The sequence below is a fragment of the Tachyglossus aculeatus genome, chromosome 2 (assembly GCF_015852505.1).
Source record: "Tachyglossus aculeatus isolate mTacAcu1 chromosome 2, mTacAcu1.pri, whole genome shotgun sequence".
Taxonomy (NCBI): Eukaryota; Metazoa; Chordata; class Mammalia; order Monotremata; family Tachyglossidae; genus Tachyglossus; species Tachyglossus aculeatus.
The window spans coordinates 61,512,299-61,539,587 of record NC_052067.1 but is presented as its reverse complement, the minus strand read 5'-3'; the positions used below and the strand labels follow the sequence as shown (position 1 = coordinate 61,539,587).

The window sequence follows — 27,289 nt, the reverse complement described above, 5'->3', positions numbered from 1 at the left end:
AATGCTGGCATTATCCCTGACTCCTCTTTCTCTCATTGACCCCACATGTGCAAGCTATCACTAAATTCTGTCAGTTCAACCTTCACAACATCACTAAAATCCATTCTTTCCTCTCCATCCAAACAACTACCACGTTAATCCAAACATCTTAACCGCGTTGCTTATTGTATCAGCCTCCTTGCTGATCTCTCTGTCTCCTGTCTCTCCCCACTCCAGTCCACTTCACTCCACTGCCTGGATAATTTTTCTACAAAAACATTCAGTCCACATTTCTTCACTCCTCAAAAACCCCCAGTGGTTGTCCATCCACCTCCACATCTAACAGAAACTCCTCACCATTGGCTTTAAAGCACTCAATCACATTACTCCCTCCTATCTCACTTTGCTACTCTCCTACTACAACCCAGTCCACACACTTCATTCCTCTAATGCCAACCTACTCACTGCATATATATCTTGTCTATTTTGCCCCCCGACCTGCCTCTGGCCTGGAACAACCTACCTCTTCCTATCTGACAAAGAAGTACTCTTCTCACCTTCAAAGCCATATTGAAGGCACTTCTCCTCCAAGAGGCCTTCCTTGACGAAGCACTCATTTCCTCTTTTCTCACTCCCTTCTGCGTTGCTCTGACTTGCTCCTTTTATCTCCCCCTGCCAAGCCCCACAATACCTATGTGCAAATTCACAAATTTATTTTTATTAATGTCTATCAATGTGTGTTATATTGTTGTCTTGTACTCTCCCAAGCACTTAGTATAGTGGCCTTCACACAGTAAGCACTCAATAAATATGACTGATTGATTCTGTGTGCAGAGCACTGTACTAAGCACTTGAGAGAGTAAAATGCAACAGTTGATAGCCTGACTATAGTGAGCTTACATGCACTTAGAATAGTGCCTGGCACACAGTAAGTGCTTAACAAATACCAGAATTATTATTGTTATTATTAGAGGAAGAGCAGACATTAAAATACATAATGCATATGTACATAAGTGCTGTGAGGCTGAGGGTTGGGTGAATATCAAGTGCTTAATAGGTATAGATTTAAGTGCATAGACAACTCAGAAGGGGAGGGAGTAGAGGAAATGAGGGCTTAGTCAGTAAAGGCCTCTTGGAGGAGATGTGACTTTAGTAAGGCTTTAAAGGTGGGGAAGAGTAGTGGTCATTAGTATATGAAGTGGGGTGGGGGAAGTTCCAGGACAGAGAGAGGATGGGGGCAAGGGTTCAGCAGTGAGAAAGCCAAAATTGAGGTCCAGTGAGTAAGAAATATTTTTACTTTGCAAAGTCAAAGTCTCTAACTTTATGCTTATGTCCCCTCTACTAATTGACCTAAACCCTGGGCCCAGGTCCCCTGTTTCTGATAATAATAATAATATTAATTAAAAAACTGGGTAACAACCACATTTTTTTACCTCTTTAGGTGAAAGTATAGAAATATAATCTTCATATATGAGCTTGGCCTTTTCTTCAATAACTTTCTTGTTCTGTTCCATCTTTAGCTCTTCACAGGCAAGCCAGAAAAGTAGGTTCTCTTCACTGTATTCTGTTCGAAGAAACTCCCTGAAGAGGTTTCGGCCAGCTGGGGTCTTCATCATCTTGTCAAAATTCTGAGACCATGACATAATTTCATCTGTCGTGGTATTTTGGCTGCAAGGACAGGACAGACCATTAAGGTGCACTTTTAATCCTATACTAAACATGCAAGAGTAAATCACAATTATAGCTAATGCATGGAGAATTTTGATATTCAGTGAACAGAGTAGTGTCAGTAGGTGGAAAATCTCAGGCTTAGGTGTAGCAAGTGTAGGAGAGGAAAAGGAGAACTTCGATTAATTGTAATACATACAAATTAGCATCCTACTGGAAAAAAAAAGCTTCAACAAAAAAGCTTGTGTGTTCTGCCTACACACTATTTTCAGAATCCACCTCTTCTTCTCCATCCAAACTGTTACCACACAGGTCCAAATAGTTATCAAAGCCCACCTCGACTGCGCCATCAACTTCTTCGCTAACCTCCCTGCCTCCAGCCTCACCAGCCAATACTTAACTCTGCTGCCTTGGATTGCTTTTCTAAAAATTGTTTGTGCTCACCTTCCCAACCCTCAGAAACCTCCAATTGTTGTCCACCCACCTCCTCATCAAGCAGAAATGCTTTAGCATTGGCTAAGGAACTCAATCAGCTCTCTATCCCCTACCTACCCTTGCTCCTCTCCCTCTACGGCTTATCCTGCAAACTTTACTCCTTTAATTCCAACCTTCTTGGGTCTCTATTTGTGTATGGGTGTATGCGGTATTCATTCATTCATTCAATCGTATTTATTGAGCACTTACTGTGTGCAGAGCACTGTGCTAAGTGCTTGGGAAGTATAAGTTGGCAACATATAGAGACAGTCCCTATCCACCAACGGGCTCACAGTCTAGAAGTGTTTCTTAAGTGCTTCCTATGTGCTGGGCACTCTACTAATTGCTGGATATAATAACAACAACAATAATAATGGTATTTGTCAAACACTATGTGCCAGGCACTGTACTAAGCACTGGGGTGGATACAAGCAAATTGGGCTGGACACAGTCCCGGTTCCACGTGGGGCTCACAATCTCAATCCCCATTTTACAGAGGAGGTAACTGAGGTACAGGGAAGTGAAGTGACTTTCCCAAGGTCATACAGCAGATGAGTGGCAGAGACAGGATTAGAACCCATGTCCTCTGACTCCCAGTCCTGTGCTCTTTCCACTAAGCCATGCTGCTTCTCTGTTGAACCCAATCCATATCCCACATTCCTTTCCTCACTCTCACCACTGACCCTTTGTTCAGGCAGCCGTCCCTCCAGCTTGGAACTCCCTCCTGTTTCACATCCAACAGACCATCACTCTCCCATCTTTAAAACCCTACTAAAATCACATCTCTTCCAAGACCCCTTCCCTGACAATTTCTCACCTCTTTTTTATGCTACTTGGTACTACGTACAAGGCACTGTATTAAGCACTGGGGTAGATATAAGATAATCAGATAGGACACAGTCTCTGTCCCACATAGGACTCACAGTTTAAGTTGGAGGGAGGCAAGCCCTATCTCCTCCCTTAATTCCCTCCCCACTGTGTCGCCTTTGCACTTGAGTCCATATAACAAGCATTTTGGTATTCACTTCAGCCCCATGGCACCTAGATGCATACCTTTATACTCTGTTTCTGTACTTATTTTACTGTCTCCCTTGTTAAACTGTGAGCTCCTCGTGGGAAGGGATCATGTCTATGTATTCTGTGGTACTCTCCAAAGTGCCTAGTACAGGTCTCTGCACACAATATGCATTCAATAAATACCATTAAACCATGGAGTGCTCTGTATTTGGTTTTGGGTTAGGAGTTTTTTTCTACATGTTTCCTAAATAAGAAACACCAGAAATATTAACACATTGTCTCTTTCAGCTTCATCACTATCAGTAAGCGTTCCTTTAGGGTGCACACACTACTTAAGCCACTGGTGACACTATTTCTCCCTAAAGTAGAAATTGCTGCTCTCTCTTTCTCTCTCTCTCTATCATGGTTTTTTTAAATTTTTTTCCTGTATGGTAACACCTTCTTTTGCTCCCTGACATCCATCCCTAGAATTTGATATCTCTGTACTCTACTGCAATGGCTGCTATACATGGGACAAAGGTATCTTTTGAGAGGATTCTCCTAGAAATAACTGTTTTGGACCAACTCTGCATAGGATAAAGCCAACCAATGAGGTTGGTAATGAACCCAACAAAAAGTTGCCAGGATGCATGGAAAAAGAAGTTAATTGACTATGGAGCTACAAACTTCTAGCTTTCTTCAGAGTTCAGGATGTCTGCTTCCGTTTGAGCCCCACAAGGGACAGAGACCACGTGTAATTTCATTCATTCAGTCAGTCATATTTATTGAGCACTTACTGTGCAGAACACTGTACTAAGTGCTTGGGAAGTACAATTTAGCAACAGAGACAATCCATGTCCACAATGGGCTCACAGTCTAGAAGGGGGCAGACAGAAAAACAAGTAAACAGGCATCAGTATCCTCATTACAAATACATAGAATTATAGACATATACACACCATTAATAAAAATAAACATAATTATAATCATAAATATATACACATACACAAGTGCTGTGGAGCAGGGGTGGGGTAGAGCAAAGGGAGTGGGTTGTAGCAATGGGGAGGGGAGGGGGAGCAGATAAAAAGAGGGGCTTAGTCTAGGAAGAGCTTCTGGATGAGGTGAGCTTTCAGTAGGGCTTTGAAGGGGGTGGGGGAATGTGTGCTAGTTTGGCTGATGTGAGGAGGGAGGGCATTCCAGGTCAGAGGTAGGACATGGGCCAGGGATAGACAGCGGGACAGGAGAGAAGGAAGCACAGTGAGAAGGTTAGCAGCAGAGGAGCGGAATGTGCGGGCTGGGCCATAGAAGGAGAGAAGGAAGGTGAGGTAAGAAGGTGCAAGGTGATGGAGAGCTTTGAAGCCAATAGTCAGGAATTTTTGCTTGTTACGGAGGTTGATAGGCCACCATTGGAGATTTTAGAGGAGGGGAGTGACATGCCCAGAACGTTTCTGTAGAAAGATAATCCGGGCAGCAGAGTGAAGTACAGACTGAAGCAGGAAGAGATAGGAGGATGGGAGGTCAGAAAGGAGGCTGATGCAGTAATCCACTTGGGAAATGGTGACTGATTTTACTAACATACACCATTATATTTTCTCTCATTGCTTAGTACAGTTCTATGCATAGAGTAAGCATTTATTACTACTACTACTGAAAAAATATACACACCAGCCTATCCTCTTACATAGGTACTACCCTCCTAGGTAGCCACCATAGAATTGAAATCAATCAATCAATTGTATTTATTGAGCATTTACTGTGTGCAGAGCACTGTACTAAGCACTTGGGAAGTACAAGTTGGCAACATATAGAGACAGTCCCTACTCAACAGTGGGCTCACAGTCTAGAAGCGGGAGACAGGGAACAAAACAAAACAAAATAAAATAAATAGAATAGATATGCACAAGTAAAATAGAGTAATAAATACGTGCAAACATATATACATATATACAGGTGCTGTGGGGGAGAGAAGGAGGTAAGGTGGGGGGGATGCAAGCAGGGAGTGGGAGAGGAAGGAGGGGGCTCAGTCTGGGAAGGCCTCCTGGAGGAGGTGAGCTCTCAGTAGGGCCTTGAAGGGAGGAAGAGAGCTAGCTTGGCGGATTTGTGGAGGGAGGGCATTCCAGGCCAGGGGGATGACGTGGGCTGGGGGTCGACGGCAGGACAGGCGAGAATGAGGCACGGTGAGGAGATTAGCGGCAGAGGAGTGGAGGGTGCGGGCTGGGCTGTAGAAGGAGAGAAGCAAGGTGAAGTTGGAGGAGGTGAGGTGATGGAGAGCCTTGAAGTCGAGGGTGAGGAGTTTCTGCCTGATGCGTAAGTTGATCGGTAGCCACTGGAGATTTTTGAGGAGGGGAGTAACATGCCCAGAACATTTCTGGACAAAGACAATCTGGGAAGCGCCATGTAGTATGGATTGAAGTGGGGAGAGACAAGAGGATGGGAGATCAGAGAGGAGGCTGATACAGTAGTCTAGACAGGATAGGATGAGAGCTTGAACAAGCAGGGTAGCAGTTTGGATAGAGAGGAAAGGGCGGATCTTGGTAATGTTGTGGAGCTGAGACCTGCAGATTTTGGTGACAGATTGGATGTAAGGGGTGAACGAGAGAGTGGAGTTAAGGATGTCACCAAGGTTGCGGGCTTGTGAGACAGGAAAAATGGTAGGGCCATCAACAGTGATGGGAAAGTCAGGGAGAGGGCAGGGTTTGGGAGGGAAGACAAGGAGTTCAATCTTGGACATGATGAGTTTTAGGTGGCGGGCAGACATCCAGATGGAGATGTCCTGAAGGCAGGAGGAGATGTGAGCCTGGAGGGAGGGGGAGAGAGCAGGGGCAGAGATGTAGATTTGGGTGTCATCATTGTAGAGATGATAGTTGAAGCCGTGGGAGCGAATGAGGTCACCAAGGGAGTGAGTATAGATAGAGAACAGAAGGGGATCAAGAACTGAACCTTGAGGAACCCCTGCAGTAAGGGGATGGGAGGGGGAGGAGGAGCCTGCAAAAGAGACTGAGAATAAACGACCGGAGAGATAAGAGGAGAACCAGGAGAGGACGGAGTCTGGGAAGCCAAGGTTGGATAGCATGTTGAGGAGAAGGGGGTGGTCTACAGTGTCGAAGGCAGCTGAGAGGTCGAGGAGGATTAGGATAGAGTATGAGCCATTGGATTTGGCAAGCAGGAGGTCATTGGTGACCTTTGAGAGGGCAGTTTCCGTGGAATGTAGGGGACGGAAGCCAGACTGGAGGGCGTCGAGGAGAGAGTTGGTGTTGAGGAATTCGAGGCAGCATGTATAGACGACTCGTTCAAGGAGTTTGGAAAGGAATGGTAGGAGGGAGATGGGGCGATAACTAGAAGGTGAGGTGGGGTCAAGAGAGGGTCAATTGAACCTCCTGGCTATAAAGTAAAAAGCAACTCTTCTGGGGTTTTTATGTACAACCTTATAAGTTTTTGAAGAAAGAAAGAAAATGCAGGGGGAAGGTTAGCACATTTTTCAACTGGGGATATAAGGAAGTGGAGTGGGTTTTCCTTGAGGACAACTTTAACCCAGAAAGGCAGTGATAGTATCTTGCCATGCAATCTTGATTTCTGAAACCATTCTTCTAATTTCAAGCATCACTTATCAAGGATACTGGTTGACTATTTCAACAAGTGACCCTCATGGGAAGATAAAATATCTCCTGAAATGCAAAGGTCCAAGAAATGGCAACAGAAAAGTAGTTAAATCTAAGCAGACCAAAATGAGCTAAGGATTTCAGAAAATGAGTATCGTTTGGTAGAACTATGTTACATCAGTATTCATTCATTCAATCATTTATTGAGCACTTACTGTGTGCAGAGCACTGTACTAAGGGCTTGGAAAGTTCAATTACAAATCAGTAAGCACAAAGCCCACAATCTCAGAGAGGGAGAAGGTGTTTTTAGGATTGTAAATCCTGTTTTAGTTAATACTGTGTCACAAAAACACACCATTTGGCTGAAATCTAGGCTGCTTTTTAGATTGTGAGCCTCCCACGAAGGGAGAGGGAACATGTCTAATTCCCACCTGTATATTCTTTCCTAGCATTTGGCATAGTGATCTGCACACACTCTGTGCTAATCTAAGCGTTATGTGCTTAACTGTATTAACTATTTATCAGTATATTATTTTACTATTACCTTATACAAATTACTAATAGTTATTCAGCTACAGGAATTTATTTTAAATGGGCATTACTTTTGCCTTGTGTAGACACAACCTTCATCACATTCAACAAGACCCAGAAGGCCATCCACCTAGACTGTGATAACTAGAGCTGGATACCGTATTTCCTTAAATGGGAACCGCACTTTACGTTCTGAGTTAGCCTTCGGAGAGTAATCTGCTGTTGCAGCCATTGCATGGGGAATTTTAATGCACAATGGGCAGAGTAGAGTCTAGAAGATGGAAAACCCAAGGCATTTAGTATGCGTTCTCTGCACGTATTGAGAAGTCTGCTTAAGTACAGAGGAGTTGAAGTAAGACAATGAATAGCGAAGTGAAGTGTAGTGGCTTGTCCTGACCTTGAGGCCAGCCTCCCCTTTACCAGCTTGCCCCAATTTGGGGAAATTCTGGTTCATTAAACTAATTTTCTTCAAACATAAATCACATTTTGTCAGGGCATTATTAATAACAAAGGTGACCTCTTTTGTGTCGTTCCACTTAAACTGTTGTAAATGACCTTATTACTATTCTACCAAGACTGAAATTTCTGCTTCACTTTCAAGGTTCAAAAAGTCAAGACCACCAAACTAAGGCCCCTTCATTATAGCCACTTTAGGAGAAAAGGTTTGGATGGCTCAGGTGAAAAAATGTGACAGCACAAGAGGTTTCTTATTTCTATAGAGAAAAACCCCATCTACTTGAATTAACTTTTTTTTTTTCTCCCCCTGCATTGCTCTAAAATTTCCATTTCAGACTCAACATTTGCTTACCTTTTTCCTCCTGTCCCACCTGGAGAAAACACCACTGAAGTCCTTAGGCTTTGGATCCTATTTGTGAATGATTGGTTTTGTGACAAGAGAAACAGAGATTTTGCAGCTGTAGAGGGATAACCTTCAAGAAGGATATTAGGAGACCTGGGTTTGTTTATAGGTTCAATCTGAATACATGGGAAACAGGGCCCTCCATAAACAGATCAGGGACACTCACCAGCAAGCCACAAACCCACACTAATAATGGTATCTGTGAAGTTGTCACTATTTGCCAAGCACAGTATTAAACACCAGAGGAGATACAAGATAATCAGGTTGGCTGCAGACTATGAGGCCCTTGGAAGCCAAGAACTAAGTAGGGGGACAACAGGTATCTAATTTCCATGAAGAAACTGAGGCACAGGGAGATTAAGTGACTTGCTCAAGGTCTCACAGTAGGCAAGTGACGGGACCAGGATTAGACTCTAAGTCCCTTGACTTCTAGGACTATGCTCTTTCCAGTAGCCACACTACTTCTCGTCAACTCAATCCCCTTATACAGTAATCATATTTAATAATAATAATAATAATAATAATAATAATAATAATAATAATTGCATTTGTTAAGTACCTACTATGTGCCACACACTGCTCTAAGCACTGGGGTAGATACAAGGTAATCAGATTGTCCCACGTGGGGCTCACACTTTTAATCCCCATTTTACAGATGAGGTAACTGAGGGCCAGAGAAGTTAAGTGACTTGCCCAAAGTCACACAGCTGACAAGTGGCGGAGCCAGGATTAGAACCCATGACCTCTGACTCCCAAGCCCGTGCTCTTTCCACTGAGCCACGCTGATATTTCTTCAGAATGAACTCAGGGGAACCATGGCATATAGTTCAATTACATGAGGCTAAGAGAAATAAAAGAATATTATGGCCTAGCACTGATTCAATGGTTTTATGTAATCCTCTGCTGTTCCTCTGGCCTTTTTTTTTTTTTTACAAGCAAAGCAGTGGTCAAAGAGCAGTAACAGAATAGTAGCCAGGAACCCTTCCAATGTTCTCAACTCTTTTCTGTACCTGTTGTTTTTAATCCTGTCTTGTGACCTTGGGCAAGTCACTTCAATTTTCTGTGCCTCAGTTACCTCATCCATAAAATGGGGATTAAGGCCATGAGCCTCACATGGGGCAGGGTTTGCATCCAAGCCTATTTGCTCATATCTACCCCAGCACTTAATACAGTGCTTGGCACATTGTAAGCACTTAACAGCACAGTTATTATTAGATAAAATGTGGGCCCAGTGATATCCATCACTAGTCCTCTGCCATCCTAAGGCACCTTCCTAGATGTCTAACTAGGAAATCTTCACTTCTGAGATGGCAGGGGGTGCCTGGTGTCAGCAATTTTGTGTTCCCTGACTTGGTAGAGTCCACAGAGGCTACTTGCAGTTCCAGTAAGTTTTCACCTACGTGTTTGTCAGGGTATTCAGAAGCCCTATTAGAGAAGACAGTCTGTACTTTTTCAATTGTTTGTTCAACTCTTCAATATCTTGGAGAAAGCTTGCCCCAGTCCCTAAAAGGGTCTTACTAGGACACAGTGCACTGCAATTGGGCCTCTCTCTGCCAAGCAAGTACAGGGTGAGAAAACTGAGACATCATTTCTTGTGCAGTGGTAACGATGGACAGACAAAATGTACTGCTGATTCCATTTGGATTTTTGGAATGGGGAAGGTCAGGGTTCCGATGTAATAGAACCACAAAGTTTGCTAAACCACTCATACCCTGAGTTTCTCCCAGGTGTTATGGAGTAGGTTTTGACTTCTTCATTCCCAGAAGCTGAAACACCTGCTCTTGGTTGGAATGGATTCTGACAACACATAAATGCAAAAATATTTTCTCCTTAGAGATAGCGAACACTGGGCTAACGTGTGGATTCTTTGTTGGATGTACCTAGCACATTTGGTGAAGTGATCAGGAATCAGAAGTGTGGCCTAGGGGAGAGAACATGGATCTGGGGGTCAGAAAAACCTGCATTCTAATCCTGGGCTTTGCCAACTGTTTGCTGTGGGAAGTTGGGCAAGTCACTTAACTTCTCTGTGCCTCAGTTTCCTCAACTGTAAAAATGGGGTTACCTATTCTCCCTCCTATTTAGACTTTGAGCCCTAAGTGGGACAGGGATGGTGTCTGGCTGAATTAACTTGTGCCTATCCCAGCATTTAGAACAGTGTTTGACCTATAATAAATGCTTAACAAATACCATAAAACCACCCCACTTGTTGAGAAATTGATTCTCCAACTCCCAAGACTGGTTAGAGCATGCATGTTGAATATATATTTGAAGAAGCAGCAGCATGGCCTAGTGGATAGAGTACGGGCCTGGGAGTCAGGAGGATCTGGGTTTGAATCCCCCCTTCACCACGTGTCTGCTGTGTGACCCTGGGCAAGTCACTTCTCTGTGCTTATAAGTAAAATGAGGATTAAGACTAGGAGTCACATGTGGGACATGGACTGCGTCCAATCTGATTAGCTTAGTACAGTAACTGGCATATAGTAAGCACTTCAATACCATAAAAAATCAGTGCATAAAGTCTTTCTCCTCACCCTCTTTCACAGATCTTACAATGTGGTGGCATTAAGCCAAAAAACCAGCTCTTAAGATTTAACCTCTTTCTATCCCCAATAACAATTAAGACTGTAAGCCCCATGTGGGGCATAGTAATAATAGCTGTGGTATTTGTTGAGTGCTTACTGGGTGCCACACACTGTATAAAGCACTGCAGTTGATATGAGCAAATCAGGTTAGACACAGTCCCTGTCCCACGTGGGGTTCACAGTCTCAATCCCCATTTTACAGATGAGGTAACTGAGGCCCAGAGAAATGAAATGACTTAACCAAGCCAGGATTGGAACCCACAGCCTTTTGACTCCCAGGCCCATGCTCTATCCACTCTGCTATGCTGTTCTTCACACACCATGCTGCTCCTTACATGGACTGTGCCCAGTCTGATTATCGTGCATCTTCCCCAGTGCTTAGTACAGTGCTTGGCACATAGTAAATGCTTAGCAGTGCCATAAAAATATTAAAGAAGGAGTGCTAAGAATAATTACTGCTGGTCACCAAAACGTTGGCTGCAATCCTGTTATTCAGGTACGTCAAGCAAGGTTAAGGTCTCCACTCTTGATTTTGCTTTATTCAGAGGAAATAGGGTCACTTTCCTGAGCATCTGTGATACCACCTCCCTCCCTAACCCTGGTGACCTCACCAACTTGTTCATAAAGGTGGGGCTATCAGACATGATCTTCTCAAGGCCTCCTCATCCTTCCCTCCCTCCACTGCCACTTCCTTGTTCTTCTCCTGCTATCCACCTGTTTCTCAAGCAATCAATCAAACAATAGTATTGATTGAGGGTTGACTGTGTGCAGAACACTGAACTACGCACTTGGGAGAGAACAACAGAGTTGGTAGACACATTCCCTTTCCAAAATAGCTTACAGTCTAGAGGGGGAGACAGAAATTAATATAGCGTCTACTACTAGCATGGTGTAGTGGATAGAGCATGGGCCTGGGAGTCAGAAGGCTCATGGCTTCTAATCCAGAGCCCATCACTTGTCTGCTGTGTGACCTTGGGTGAGTCACTTCATTTCTCTGGGCCTCAGTTACCTCATCTGTAAAATGGGGATTGAAACTGTGTGCCTCATGTGGGACAGGGACTGTGCCCAACCCGATTCTCTTGTATCCACCTTGTGCTTAGTATTGTGCCTGGCACATAGTAAGCACTTAACGAATACCATAATTATTATTATTACTACCACTACTCTCTAAATCCATCCCCTCTACCTATGCTTCTGTCCTAATTCCCTCTTACCTCCTAACGATAAGGCATTTTGCACTGGCAAAATGCTGCATAAATGACAGTCAATCCACATTATTACTGAGTTCAAAGTACTGAACATAATCTGGTTCCATCTGGGTCTGCACAGAGGTTTTAGAGTTGACTACATTTGGCTTGCAAAATGTTTTGAACCCTCAGGGAGTGAGGGCTATGCTAGAACAATGAGGTGTGAATAAAGGATCCAAACTTACCACTCCTCTATGACCTGGATACTCTCCATTTTGGTTGTATGTGCGAATCTTCCTGCAGTGTCCCCTCTATCTTCATTCCTAACAGTGAGGCTGTAATGTAGTACAACACTTTATTTTGTCTAGAGCAAGTCAATTATTTAAACACTGAATTTAGCATCAGCAGTATAATTACAAAAATATCTAATGGTTAAAAAGGAAAACGCGATAAAGTACAAACATAGGTCAGAAACAAAACCCCGCTGAATGCGAAGTTACATGCTTCTAAACTGCCAGTTGAAACCAATAACTAATATAAAAATGGCAAAGATGTAACAGTTGTGTATCCTCTTGCATCTGCAATCTGAATTTAAGAAACTCCCACCACTTGCAGGCACTTTTTCTTTCTGTAACTAATATGTCATTAGCTTCTTCCCTTAAACAGGCCTTTCGTTTTATAAAATCTGGAAGTGTATTCAACATGTAGTAGATTCTGCTCTACCTCATGGAGATAAATATATGGAAAATGTTTGACCTTCTCTGATGGATGGAACTAAAAATATTCAGGATGTGATTATTTTCACTTCTGTTAATAGAGGAAGAAATTAATTCCATTAGGTGAAAATACTATTACTGCACAGCAAGATAACTGGGGCCTCACTGTCTCCTCTTTGTAAAAGAAAATAATCTGAAAGCCATTGGAATAATTCACATATTTTTAAATTATGAATTCTGACAAGGCTATCTGTTTTTATAATATTTACCAACACCCCAAATGCCACCATATTGGTGTGATCATTATGAAATGTTGGGTTGCACTTGCATTTCCAGCTCTGCAGATGGTGAAATACAGGCATACATTTGTGCTAAAATCTGGCAAGTCAATATGTTCTCTGTATGCTGTTTGTGCATGCATTACTAGGCCAGACTCACCAAAATAGAATTAAAATTCAACCAAGTCACTTTGTAAGTGATCTGTCAATGACTTCTCAATATTTCCCTTACAAAATTGGCAAAGCCTTGACTCAAAGTATGTTTTTTGAACAATTGAAGCACAAAAAAGGTTTGTGAAATCATTTTTAAATGGGAAATAAACAGTGAAATAAAACAGAAAATGATATTGATGTCCATTTACCACTAGAATCCTTAGATGTTCTTTAAAAGAAATTTCAAAACACAAAGGACAAATCCCCAGAAAGGTTTGCTCTTCTAATATAAGAGAAACTGTGGCTAAGTCCTGTTCAGACTGGATTTCTCCTGTCCTCCTGAAGAAGCAGTCCCAAACAATCCAAGGACAGTCATTGTAGATGGATTCAGTAAGCCTCATTTGGCATCTCTGCTTAGAGAAGTGGCATGGCCTGGTGGACGGAGCACAGGCCTGGGTGTCAGAAGGACCTGGTCTCTAATCCCAGCTCTGCCACTTATCTGCTGGCTTTTTTTATAGCATTTAGTAAGCGCTTACTATGTGCAAAGCACTGTTCTAAGTGCTGGGGATGTTATAAGGTGATCAGGTTGTCCCACGTGGGGCTCACAGTCTTAATTCCCATTTTACAGATGAGGTAACTGAGGCCCAGAGAAGTTAAGTGACTTGCCCAAAGTCACACAGCTGACAAGTGGCGGAGCAGGGATTTGAACCTCTGACTCCAAAGCCTGTGCTCTTTCCACTGAACCATGCTACTTCTTTTGTGTGACCTTGGGCAAGTCACTTCACTGGGCCTCAGTTACCTCACTGGTAAAATGGGGAAAAGAGCCCCATGTTGGACATTGGCTGTGTCCAACCTGATTATCTTGTATCTAACCCAGTGCTTTGAACAGTGCCTGTCATATGGTAAGTGCATGAAAATTAAATACCATGAAAAAAATAAAATCTGACTAATTCCATGTTTCAGTGAGCTGAAGCCTTCATCAACAGGGTGGCCAAAATGACAGGCAGCTGAAACACACACACAAACACACACACACCACCTTCTCTCTCCCCCCCAACCACCCCCCACACCATGCTCTTTATCATGATCAGCATCTGGATGACCACAAGTGCCCAGGCATTCAGGCCTTTATTCAGTGCTGAGATATACCTGGCTCTCTTCCATATGACTGGATCCCAATAAGCTTATAAATCCTGGCATTCATGTCCCGTATCTTCACCCAATCAATCAATGGTATTTGCTCAGCACTTGTGTGCAGTTCACTGCACTAAGCGCTTGGGAGAGTACACTATAACAGAGTCGGTCAACATGTTCCCTGCCCTCCGAGAATCTTACAGTGTGAGGGTGGGTAGTGGGGATAGAAATTAAAATAAATTATGGATATGTACATGAGTGCTGCGGAGATGAAGGAATGAGTGGCGGGGGTGAATATCAAGTGCTTAAAGGGGACATAACCAAGTGCATAGGTGACACAGATGGGAAGAGGATAAGGGAAAATGAGGGCTTTGTTAGGGAAGGCCTCTTGGAGGAGATGTGATTTTAATAAGACTTTGAAGGTGGGGAGAGTGTTTTTCTATAGTGTATGGAGAAAAAGATACAAGATAATCACATCAGACAGTGCCTATCCTTCATAGGGGTCCCCACCTAAAGCTGTAGGGAGACCAGGCATTTTATTCCCCCTTTTAGATGAAGGAACTGAGGCACAGAGAGGTTAAGTGACTTGCCCAAGATCACAGAGGTAGAGCTAAATCTAGAACCCACGTTTCCTGACTCTCAGGCCCATGGTATTTTATTAGACTATACTGACTCCCTTTCCCTCCTTCTCAACCTTTGAAACTACTAAAATACAGCAATTCAGACCTAATTTGCATTAGATAATGGCATACCTATTTAGTATAGATCATGACAGTTCTGTAGTATGTATAGCACAGGGTGCCTCTCTCCTGAATGGGAAGTGAAGATGACTGTTTTTTACATATAACCAGTTAAAATATAGTTCAAAATCTATTACTGGTACATATTTACATTACTATTTGATCAAGATGTATCATTTAATAGTTTTATTTTGATCATTTTAAAATCTTGAATGCATTAATGCACTTAATTTTGTCTAGTTCTTGTTAACATTTTGTCTAGTTCTTGTTAACACTATTTTCAAGCAAATTAAGCATGCTATCTGGGTATACCTGTACAACAGTGATGACATTAAGTACTTATAATAATAATGATGGCATCTGCTAAGCTCTATGTGCTGAGCCCTGTTCTACTTACACTGCTTACAGTGGGTGGGGGGGTACAAGGTAATCAGGTTGTCCCACATGGGGCTCACAGTCTTAATCCCCATTTTACAGATGAGGTAACTGAGGCACAGAGAAGTTAAGTAAGTTGCCAAAAGTCACACAGCTGAAAAGTGGCAGAGCTGGGATTTGAACCCATGACCTCTGACTCCAAAGCCTGGGTTCTTTCCACTGAGCCATGCTGCTTCTCTTAATAATGAAGGTATTTGTTAAATGCTTACTATGTGCCAAGCACTGTTCTAAGTGCTGGGGTAGATCCAAGGTAATCAGGTTGTCCGAAGTGCGGCTCACAGTCTTCATCCCTATTTTACAGATGAGGTCACCGAGGCACAGAGAAGTAAAGTGACTTGCCCAAAGTCACACAGCTGACAAGTGGCAGGGTCGGAATTAGAACCCACAACCTCTGACTCCCAAACCTGGGCTCTTGCCACTGAGCCATATGTGCCAACCACTGTGTTAAGTGCTAGGGATAGACAAATGATATAACAGACATAGTCCCAATCCCACACAATAAATGAGCATCATAGGACACAATTCTGTTCCGAGGTGGGGTTCTGTTTATAGTTCATTGCTTAGAACAGTGCTCAGCGCTTAGAACAGTGCTTTGCACATAATAAGCGCTTAACAAATACCGTTATTATTATAGTAGGATCGACTTTATTTACGACCTTTTTGGGTTGGAAAGCCAATGAAGTAGCATAGCCAACTGGAAAGAGCATGGGCCAGGGAGTCAGAGGACCTGGGTTCTAATCCCAGCTCTACTAATTGCTTATTGTGTGACCCTGGGCAACCGACTTAACTTCTCTCTACCTCAGTTCTCTTGTTCTCCCTCCTCCTCATACTGTAAGGCCCATGTGGGACGGGGACTGTGTCCAATCTAATTAACCTGTACTGACTGTGGCACTTAGCACAGCATTTGACACACAGTAAGTGCTTACCAAATACCAGAAAAAAGGGGTCTATGGATCACATGACCACTCAACATTTCTTTAGACAAATCTTTGGGAACATTTTGGCACTGCCACTTGCTTAATGTGTGACCTAGGGTAAGGCATTGGATTTTTCTGTGTCTCAATTTTCACATTTGTAGAATGGGGAATAAATATCTGTCCTCCCTCATCCTTAAATTGTGAGATTGTGAACCTCATGTGGGATGGGGGCTGTGCCTGATCTGGTTGTATTATATCTACCCTAGTGCCTGTCAGATTGTAAGCACTTAAATAACATTATTAATAAAGGTGGTGAGGAAGAATTTTCTGTTTCCAAACCAGCCTCTTGGGGGTTGTTGAGGTCCCTGGTTTGGGGTACAATCAACTTTGGTGCTCCTGAGCTTGGAAACCTGCAAGAATAACCATAATGAAATCAGAGTTGGTAGCACCCCAGAAGAGGCTCCAAGGTTAGAGCAATGTGCCATGGAAGCCTCTGGACTAGAAAATCTTTCTAAGTCTCTTCTCTCCTGCCATTCTCAGTGCCCAACTGTGTTAAGCATTTGGCCAGAGAAAGCTTTTTTAAGTTGTTAAAATTGTGAAACTATAGCATTATCATAGAAATAAATCATTTTTATAAACTGGAATATATTATGAGTTTTCAAATATGCTCCTTTATTTGGGATAAGCTTTAGTTTCACAAGATTGAACTCTATAACAGATGTAAGGAAGAGGCTACGAAAATTGCCCACCAGATGGCTGTGTTAACCTATCTTGACTAATTTTTTCCTCAAATCAAAATGAACAAGGACAGGAAAAAGGGTTTCAGAAGTATGACAAAATCATTTTTTAAAAGTTTTCTAGCTATGTTTTTTGTACCATTCTAAAGCTAAAAAGAAAAAATGGTTAAGACAAAATGCAAACTCAATCATACATCCTAATCTCAGGTATCTACATGATTGTCAATTTGTGAAAAAGGGAGCCAATTACAAATGTTAATTATATTGTCACTTTTTTCAACTGTACTCTGAATTTAGACATGCTGAAAATTCTTTTTATTTTGAAGCAATTTAGTTATTTCATAAAGTACAAACATGTCCAGATATTACTTCTCTTGTCCAAAGATCAAAGTAGAACTTGCTTCATGAGGAAAACTTTCTTCTTGGGAGAGATAATAATAATAATAATAATAATAATAATAATAATAATAGCATTTGTTAAGCGCTTACTATGTGCAAAGCACTGTTCTAAGCGCTGGGGGGGATACAAGGTGATCAGGTTTTCCTACATGGGGCTCACAGTCTTAATCCCTATTTTACAGATGACATAACTGAGGCTCACAGAAGTTAAGTGACTTGCCCAAGGTCACACAGCAGACATGTGGCAGAGCCAGGATTCAAACCCATGACCTCTGACTCCAAAGCCTGTGCTGTTTCCACTGAGCCACGCTGCTTCTCTTCAAGCAGGAAGTAAACTAATGGGGTCAAGTCAATTCTATAGGTGGTTATTTTCCCAAAATAACATTTTAGGATTGGAGAAATGCTTCTGAAATTCTTTCCAAAAAATACGCTCACTCATTTAAGACTCTTACCATGTCGTTTCTATGCTCAATGTCTGCATTTTTTGTACATTCTCTACAGAAGAGTTCATCTGGATGACATTCTTCAATGCTTCCCTTTTTTATATGTTCATCTTAATTTGAAACTTCAAAATGTATCTCTCTAATTTAAATGGTACATTAAATCAGAGAGGAATAAAGGTAGATAAATAAGTGTATTCGAGAACTTACAAGGTTCTAACAATAGAGGGACTCCATCTATTCCCAACTTGGTAGGTAGCCCCCAAAATTCACATTTTGACATTCACTTTCTATTCTGAAAAATTCACTGCACTTCAACCGAGAACAAATCCCTGAGTAGTTCCAAAATGTCCTCTGTCTTTAAGGCATATGCCAGTCAGCTGAAAATACAAAAAGTGCTTTACTTCAGTCTTCAGGTTTTAAACATATGAAACAACCTTCTCCCTCTCAGCATAAAGTTAGTTTAGTCTGGATAAAATAAGGCAATAACTGACCTGCCTTGAGAAGGGTGACTGGACAGTCTAAGTTTTTAAAGTGGTAGTTTCTATCAGGGTTACTTTCTTCAATATCTGGCCAAGACGTAGCACAAGTATCTTGCTTTATTTAAATGGCTCCCAGGTCACAAGGCTTATAACTGGACCTCAATAGTGCCCCTAAAACAAGTTATAGGATGAACTCCTTGAAAATGGGAAATCAAAGCTTTAGTCTCTCCTTCCTAATTTTTGCATGTTTTTTGATTATTTTGTTTGTTTGTTTGGCACTGTAGTTGCATCTATTTATAATAGTCAAAGTGATTTTAAACCAGGTCTAGATGAGATTAATGTTTAATCTCAAACATTAAATGTGCAGTATTAAAGATTAATGAGAACAGAAATGGGCACAAGTAGAAACAAAAAAAATGATTGGATGGTTTTACAATGAAATTTGCATTTGAGCAAAAGACTTTTTCCTTTCCACTTGGGAAAGGTCTTTAATTAATCAATGGTATTTATTGAGTACTATGGGCAGAGTTGGAATATACACATCTCGGCTCTCAAGGAGCTTATAATCGAGTTGGGGAGATGGACATTAAAATAAATTATGGGTGGTGAAGTGGAAGATAAGCTTAAACGCTCATAGGGTGGGCTGAGCATCAAAATGCTTAAAGGATACAGAAGTAAATGCATAGGCAACACAGAAGGGCGGGCAAATAGGGTTGGGAAGTGAGATGTTAGGGAATTCATCTTGGGGAAGATATGAATTAAATAGGGATTTGAAGGTGGGGAGAGTGGTGGTCTGTTGGATATGAAGGGGGAGGGAATTGCAGACCAGTGCAATTGGGAAATCAAGGCTTTAGTCTCTCCTTCCTAATTTTTGCATGTTTTTTGATTAATTTTTTTTTGTTTGGCACTGCAGTTGTATCTATTTATAATAGTCAAAGTGATTTTAAACCAGGTTTAGATGAAACGAAAGGTCAGCTGTATGGTCAGTGACTATACTAAAGAAATGACCCTGAGACACATGTTACAGTGGGACCTTCCCTGGTTAAGCCTTCATTTCCTTCTGCATCACCCTTGCACTTGGATTTGCTCCCCTTATTCACCCCTCCCTCAGCCTCACAATACTTATGTACATATCCATAATTTATATACTCATATTAATGTCAGTCTCCCCTCTAGACTCACTGTAGGCAGGGAATGTGTCTACCAGCTCTGTTATATTGTACTCTTCCAAGTGCTTAGTACAGTACTCTGCACACAGTAGGCACTCATTAAATACAACTGATTGATTTGCATTGCTGTGGAGGCAAAGGCTTATCCTCTTGGACTCTGTCCATGAACACTAAGTTACTTTCTTTGGCTTAATTCCCATTTTCCCTCCTCCTCCCCAACCACTCTGCCACCACTTAAAAATAACACTTCTTAGAATTAAAAGTTATAATAGAAGTTACAAAATGTTTTCTCATCTTGAAGTTACCATTTTAACAATGTATTGGGCGATCAGAAAGAAAAATAAAATACCGTAATCTTCTACACTCTGCCTAATACACACAGAATTATAAAACATCTAATTTAGCTTTCTCTCTTTAATTCCATTTTCCTGCATCAAAAAACAGAACAGTCTGCAGTTCCTAGGGGTGATAGCAGGAGGATGGAAAGAGCCAAAAAAATGGGGAAGGAGTCTTTATTCATATAATCAGTTTTATCATTTTCTTTCCATCTTGAAAAGCTTCCTCGATTAATTAGGAATGAGACACAGCCTACTACCTACTACTACTACAGACTACTACTACTATGTGCTTTGCACATAGTAAGTGCTTTACAAATACCATCATTATTATTACCTTATAATTTTACAGAATGTTTTGAATCACTAAGCATTTAGCCAAATGCTCACATCCACCTGAGATATTCAAGCTCAGTTCAGGCAAAGGATGGGAAGCAATAAGGAGGGAGGAGGAGTAATGATGGGAATGTCAGATTGGGTTCCCACAGTAAATTGTGCAGGCCGAAAATATCAGTGGTTCTGAAGAGGCATGGATAAGTTATTGAACAAGTAGTTTAAAATGGGGCAGCTAAGGAATGTAGACAAGAATGTAAGGATAGCAGATGATCCATCCTTAACCTTTAGGATTGAAGCCAAAGAAGACAACCAAAAGCCTCTGATTTCACAGTCAAAAGAATTTTGGGCTGAATGGTCATTGGCTCATAGCAAGGCATTGCTGAAATTCTTATTTTAACAGGCAATTTGTATTACTTATTAAGATGGCTACCTAAAGAACAGACATCAAGACAGGACCAGCAATGGAGGAAATGGGTGGTAGGATGGCAAAGTCCAACATGTCTTTCAGTTTGGTAGACTGTGATGTTATCAGTTTTCTCAGGGTGAAAGAGCTAGATCTGTGTTATAGGGCCCCCAAAAGATGGCACAACTCCATGACACAACCCCACTGATGTTTGTTTAGGGCCTCAATTTTTCTCCATTCACCGTCTGCCCCAAACTGGAAATTTCCCCAGGAAAATGCCTTCCAAAACAGACACTTACCCACTCTATCACTTACTAAGAGTGAATTACTTTGTAGAAGGAAATTGATCTTCCAGGGGAAATGACTCAACTGTTGTAGCTCTGCAGGGTACCAGTGAAAGTCTTGGATGAGGAGAGTTAATACATGGGGTTTCGGAAGAGATGATTCACCTCTGGTGTGAAGGGTTTCCTTCCAGGGAGAAGTTTATTTACAATTTATTCAGGCACAACTTTTCGCCATGTTTTTCTTCGTTTTCAGAGACTATCCTTTCATGTTCTAATGGGTAGGGAATGTTGTATCACTTATTTTGTTGTATTAACCCAAGGGCTTAGTACAGTGCTCTGCACACAGGAAGTGCTTGAAAAAACGTAAGATTGATCGATTACACCACTTACCTCCATTGCTCCATAGCTAAAGTAGAAGCTGAAGATAAAATAGGACAGCCCTTCTTGTTACAAATTAAAAGCAGCAAAGCATCAAAATTTACTTTGACAACTCTGTCCCATAGCCTAGGAACTCCACTATTGAATCTGAAAGAAGACAATCTTAGCTTTCACCAGGTTACTCTAAATACTTTGTTGAACATTGTCCATGACACATTCTGAATTAAGATTTATGAATTAGGTTGGGTGACCAAATTTTGTAGACAATCCCTACTGGTGCTAGAGATTATGCACGCATATGAGGTCAATATAACCATTTGGGTTAATGGTCTTATATTTCATAACGGAAAAGCATTTTGGAGCCTGCTTGCCTGTCAAATAGTTTTAATCAATCAACCCCGCAAACAGGAGAGGGATGATGTTCACTTAGAAGTGAAAAATAAAGAAATGGGCCAGAATGTATAATAGACAATTAAAGCAGCTAAATAAATCAGCTCAGGCCACATGCAGAGGGCCATCTGGGAGTCAGAAGAATCTGAGTTCTAATTCTGGCTCCTCCATATGTCTACTATGTGACCTTGGGAAAGTCACTTAACTTCTCTGTGCCAGTTATCTTATTTGTAAAAAAAAAATGGGGATAATAATAATAATGATAATAATAATAATAATGGTATTTGTTAAGCCCTTACTATGTGCAAAGCACTGTTCTAAGCGCTTGGGGGTTACAAGGTAATCAGGTTGGGGCTCACAGTCTTAATCCCCATTTTACAGATGAGGGAACTGAGGCCCAGAGAAGTTAAGTGGCTTGCCCAAGGTCACACAGCTGACAAACGGCGGAGCAGGGATTCGAACCCATGACCTCTGACTCCCAAGCCCATGCTCTTTCCACTGAGCCACGCTGGGATAAAGAGTGGGAGCCCAATGTGGGACAGTTACTGTGTCCATTGTGATTGGCTTGTATCTACCCCAGCACTTAGAACATTGCTTGGCACATAGTGAGTGGTACTTAAGTACCATAATAATAATAATAATTATTATTATTATTAAATAAGGATAGGCTGAAATGAAAACAGGCAGCATGTCTAAAATGCACATTCAAAAATATGATTCTCATTTTCCCTTTTATTTTACATAACTCCAGCTAAAACATGGTAAATTTGGGTGGGACAATGTAAATTGTACTGACTGAAAACTGAAGTTTGGAGGACAGTGCTTTTTTTTTTTAAAAAAAAACACAAACCTTATATGTAGGGCTGATATAAGGTTTTGCCTCTGTTATTAGATATTTAATCATTTTTCTATCAGACAAGTTCCTTAAAAGGAAGCAAAATAAACACAGGGAAATGACAACTATTTCTCATTCCAAGTCGAAAGTTTTGTGCTCCCAAACTGCATTTCCAGAGTCTTTTTTCTATTATTCCTCCCTTGACCTAGCCTTGAAAGTTGAAACTTTTTTTAAAAAAAGAAAAAAACAAAAAGGTAAAAAACCTGCAAGCCTTATTGTGTAACTTTTCCCCACATTTGGAACCCAAAGCCAATGTTGTTTTTAAAAATCTGATTAAGAGCCTGATTTTTCAATAAGGTGATTGTTTTGTTATGTGAGTGGGGAAAAATCATATTTCCATCTTTTTGTTTGCTTCATAAATACCTAATTTTAAAGGTACCAAATACATACAGTAGGTCTTAAGTGTATATGTTATGACCATGAACAGGTTTTAATATTTGTATACACAAACCCAAAGGAATCTTTCATGTTTCTTTTATGAAAAGTAGCTTGGCCTAGTGGAAAGAGCATGGGCCTGGGAGACAGAAGGACCTGAGTTCTAATCCCAGGTCCACCACCTGCCTGCTGTGTAACCATGGGCAAGTCACTTCACTTCTCTGTACCTCATCTGTAAAATGGTGATTAAGACTGTGGGACAGGGATTGTGTCCAAACCAATTTGCTTGTATCTTTCCCAGAGCTTAGTATAGTGCCTGACCACCACAATTATTATTATTGCATTTATGTAATTTTCATGTGCATCTTTTAGGTGTGCTTTGTCTTGAAACAGTTCAGTGACAAGGTTTGGCAGATGAATGAGATGATCTGGTGAGGGAAAACAAACAACAATTTCTGGCCTACTCCTTATATAGTAATAGGATTTTTCCAACCAAAAATTGTAACATTCATTCCTTCAATCGTATTTACTGAGCTCTTACTGTGTGTGGAGCACTGTACTAAGCACTTGGGAAGTACAAGTTGGCAACATATAGAGACGGTCCCTACCCAACAACGGGCTCACAGTCTTATCTGCAGTTGGCATCATTTTTTTTTAATGGATTCAGACTTTGGTACTAATAGGAAGAAATTATTATTTTTTGCTTGCTATTAAACACTTTCTTCCAAGGGGCAAAGTAGTCATCATTTGACAGTGATTAAGTTTAAGAACAATTCATTAAGTACCTTGAGCCAACTTCTTTCACTCAATAAACTAAGTCCCAGAAGTATGTTGGGTGCTTGGGGAAAATATATAAACTCTTTCAATCCTCTAAGCTCAGTTGAGTGAACTGAAGCACTAAGTTTTCATTGCAGTAGTCTGAGAGAATTAGAGTTTCAAATTTACTAGCTTCCGCAAAATAATTCCTGGAATATCCATAGTACACTGTAGAATCTAAATTATTACCAAAAATACAACTGTCAACATTGCACTATTTTTTTTTTCATTCAGAAGCATCTCTTTGTTTTAAGAGATGTTTTAAAAGAAGTACACCTTTCTCCTCCCCCAGACTTAATTTTATACTTTCGGCAATTACAATTAGAGATACGGAAAGGCCAGATGTCCAGTGTATATTTTGGATTAAACTAAATTAATCCCTTTGTGAGGCTAGATAAATGCAGTAAATACATGCTTTTGCGTTGGATGGGTTCCTGTGATTTCTGTGAGCCAAGAAACTGGCATCTGCATTCTCTCCCTTAGATATGGTATCAAACAGATAAGGTGACATACCATGAGCAGCTGCAACAACAGCACCAACAAAAGCAGCAAGTGTTGTTGGGCCTTTGGTTTCCAGGGGCTTGAGACATAGCAGATGTTCCTTCATTTTGTGACTGCTGCCTCTTTCTCATTTCAGCTGCTTCAATCCCCAAATGGCTAAGGAACAGACAGAAGAAATGGACAGAATTACTACAGAGAAGAACTATCTGTGATTGAATAACTTTGGAAACCTTGCAAGTAGAGGTAAAATAAAAATGATCCATTTAATTATTTCCAAGAAACTTAAAAATCAGGTGCATCCCAAAAACATCCATGGCCTAAAGTAGTCTTCTAGAAATCATGGTACTCAATTTAAAAAAAACAGTTAGATTATATGCACACACAAAAATCCAAGAATAAAATCCACTTCCCTTTATGAAAGCTTTTAATGGTGCCAGCATCCATTGACTTCTTAGCTTAACTTAGGTCTCTGAAGGGAGAAAGCCTCATTACTAATGTTCCCTTACACTTTACAGGGTTGAAAAATCTTCAGTCCACTGGAATAATATCAACTCTGTTACCACATTGCTGAAAGAAAGGAATGCTAGGGTGTGGTACACTGCTCGTGAAAATAAATACCTTTAGCGTGTTAGCTGATTAGCACGGCAGGCAGGAATCAGTGGTATTTACTGAGCAGTTGATGTGTTTGGAGCACTGAGCTAAGTGCTCAGGAGAGTATGATACAAGAGAATTGGTAGATATGATACCTACCTGTTCAACTACAGTAAAGCTTTGACATACACTCAGCCAGAAAATTTTCTGTAGAATTTAGCAGTTTCCAGATGACTAGGTTCTATGCAAAACCTCAGGTGAAGCAGAGAAAGCCTGTCAGTCTGGTGTTATTTCATCAGGCAACCAACAAGGGGGTGAGGAGTGTAAAACTGATCAATGCTTGAATTACAACCATTGAAGTTCCCACTCCAAATCAATTGATGACATTTATCTAGGCAGGGCCCTTCACTAAGCACTAGGGAAAGAATGATATGACAGAGTTGCCAGACCTATTCTCTGCCCACAAGGAGCTTACAGTCTTAGAGGGGGAGACAGACATTACAATAAATTATGGGTATGTACATAAATGCAGTTAGGCTGAGGGTGGGGTAAATTTCAAGTGCTTAAAGGGTACCAATCCAAGTGCCAAGGTGATGCAGAAGGGAGAAAGAATAAGCGCTTAGTTGGGGAAGGACTTTGGAGATATGATTTTATTAAGGCTTTGGAGGAGGGGAGAGTGGTGGCCTTTTAGATATGGCCAGAGGCAGCATGTGGGCAAATGGTCAGCAGTGAGATGGATAAGATCGGGGAGGTGAAGGGTTGAGGGAGAAGAGCAAATCAATCGATCAATGGTATTTATGGAGCACTTCCTCTGTGCAGAACACTGTACTACGTGCTTGGGAGAGTCCAGTACAACAGAGTTGGTTGACAGCAGTGAAAGCACAAGGCTCCAAGGTCCTGGAAATTTTTTTCAGGCTAAATCCTTACTAGGTGACAGAGGGAGGCTTTTGGGTAGATAATAATAAGAATAACTGTGGAATTTGTTAAGCACTTACTGAGTGCCACACATTGTACTAAGCTCTGGGGTGGATACAAGCATATCAGGTTGGACACAATCCCTGTCCCACGAGGCATTCACAGTCTCAATCCCCATTTTACAGTTGAGGTAACTGAGGCATAGAGAAGTGAAGTGTCTCACCCAACATCACACAGCAGACATGTGATGGAGCTGGGATTAGAACCCAGGACTTCCTGACTCCCAGGCTCATGCTCTATCCACTACACCATGCTGCTTCTCTGGGACCCCTCGTGAGTTCACAGCTGTGGTGTCCCAGAAGCTGGATCTCTGCTGCTAATTCCCACCTGTATGTTTTCTCCCAGTGCTTAGTGTAGTGCTCTGCCCACAGTACGCACTTAATAAACATTGTTACTACTCCTGTGGATGGCTGGAAAACAAGAACAGCAGACAGAGCAGCCCGGCCTGTGGTGGTTAGAGATAGGTGAATTCTTCAGAAGAGGTGCCTTGGGAGAATGTGTTACCAAAACTCAAAAAAAACAAGCCAGGCCCAGACTAGACCTGGGTGTTAAACACCAGGGGGGGATCCTGCCTACATCTCACACCTGCTGTGAACTACAGGATTAGAATGATTTTTGATCTACAGATTCTCCTGTAATCTAATCTCAGTTCCCTGTTAACTCACACCTTCATGACTCTATCTCACTCCTATCACACCAGCTTCACAGCTCATGACAGCTAAGCACTTCCCCAGGGGGACAGTTCTCTATAACAATAATATTAATACTATGTATGTTATTTGTTAAGCACTTACTATGTGCTAGGTGCTATACCAAGCACTGGTGTAGATACAGGCTAATTTGGTTGGACATAATCTTTGTACCACATGGGGCACACAGTCTTAATCTTCATTTTATAGATGAGGTCACTGAGGCCCAGAGTGGTTAATTGATTTGCCCAAGGTCACACAGCAAATAAGTGGCAGAGCCAGGATTGGAACCCAGGCCAGTGCTCTATCCAGCAGGCCATGCTACTTACCTGGCACCTTCCTACTGCCTCTTCCTTGGGTATGCTCCCTTTCAGGCTGGGTCCCTAAGTATCCAGAAGCTGGGCATCACAGAGTCTCCCCAAACTCCTCTAGGTATACGTTTCCAGTCATTTCTCCCTGGGCAATGAGACTACTGCTATTCCTTCCTGACACCACCATATGCTAGAACACAGTTCCCCACTATTTATAAACTTAGGGACAATGATCTGGGAGTAAGGGCACCTGGGTTCTAATTACGGCTCCACTACTTAATAATAATGATGGTATTTGTTAAGCACTTACCATGTACCAGGCACTGTACTAAGCACTGGGGTGGATACTAGCCAATTGAGTTGGGTATAGTCCCTGTCCTACATGGGGTTCACAGTCTCAATCCTTGGGCTAATCACTATGTGACATCCACAGCTCTCTTCCAAGCCCTACTGAGAGCTCAACTCCTCCAGGAGGCCTTCCCAGACTGAGCCCCCCTTTTCATCTCCTCCTCCTCTCCTCATTGCTACCCCTCCC

The 27,289-nt window shown here is 41.6% G+C and overlaps 1 protein-coding gene across 4 annotated transcripts in view; it reads right to left on the bottom strand.

Moving 5' to 3' along the window:
* Nucleotides 1-27,289, bottom strand: part of RGS17 (regulator of G protein signaling 17) — a 104,253-nt gene that overhangs the window by 14,474 nt on the left and 62,490 nt on the right. For 2 of the 4 annotated variants that reach the window (XM_038771489.1, XM_038771474.1), the window contains exons 2-4: nt 24,201-24,344; nt 12,121-12,210; nt 1,413-1,647 (exon numbers count right to left, since the gene is read on the bottom strand). In XM_038771489.1, coding sequence (XP_038627417.1) covers nt 1,413-1,647; nt 12,121-12,210; nt 24,201-24,319 — 444 coding nt within the window. In that variant the 5' untranslated portion in view covers nt 24,320-24,344. The remainder of the gene's footprint in view (nt 1-1,412; nt 1,648-12,120; nt 12,211-24,200; nt 24,345-27,289) is intronic. The other 2 variants (XM_038771482.1, XM_038771497.1) reach the window with 2 other exon arrangements.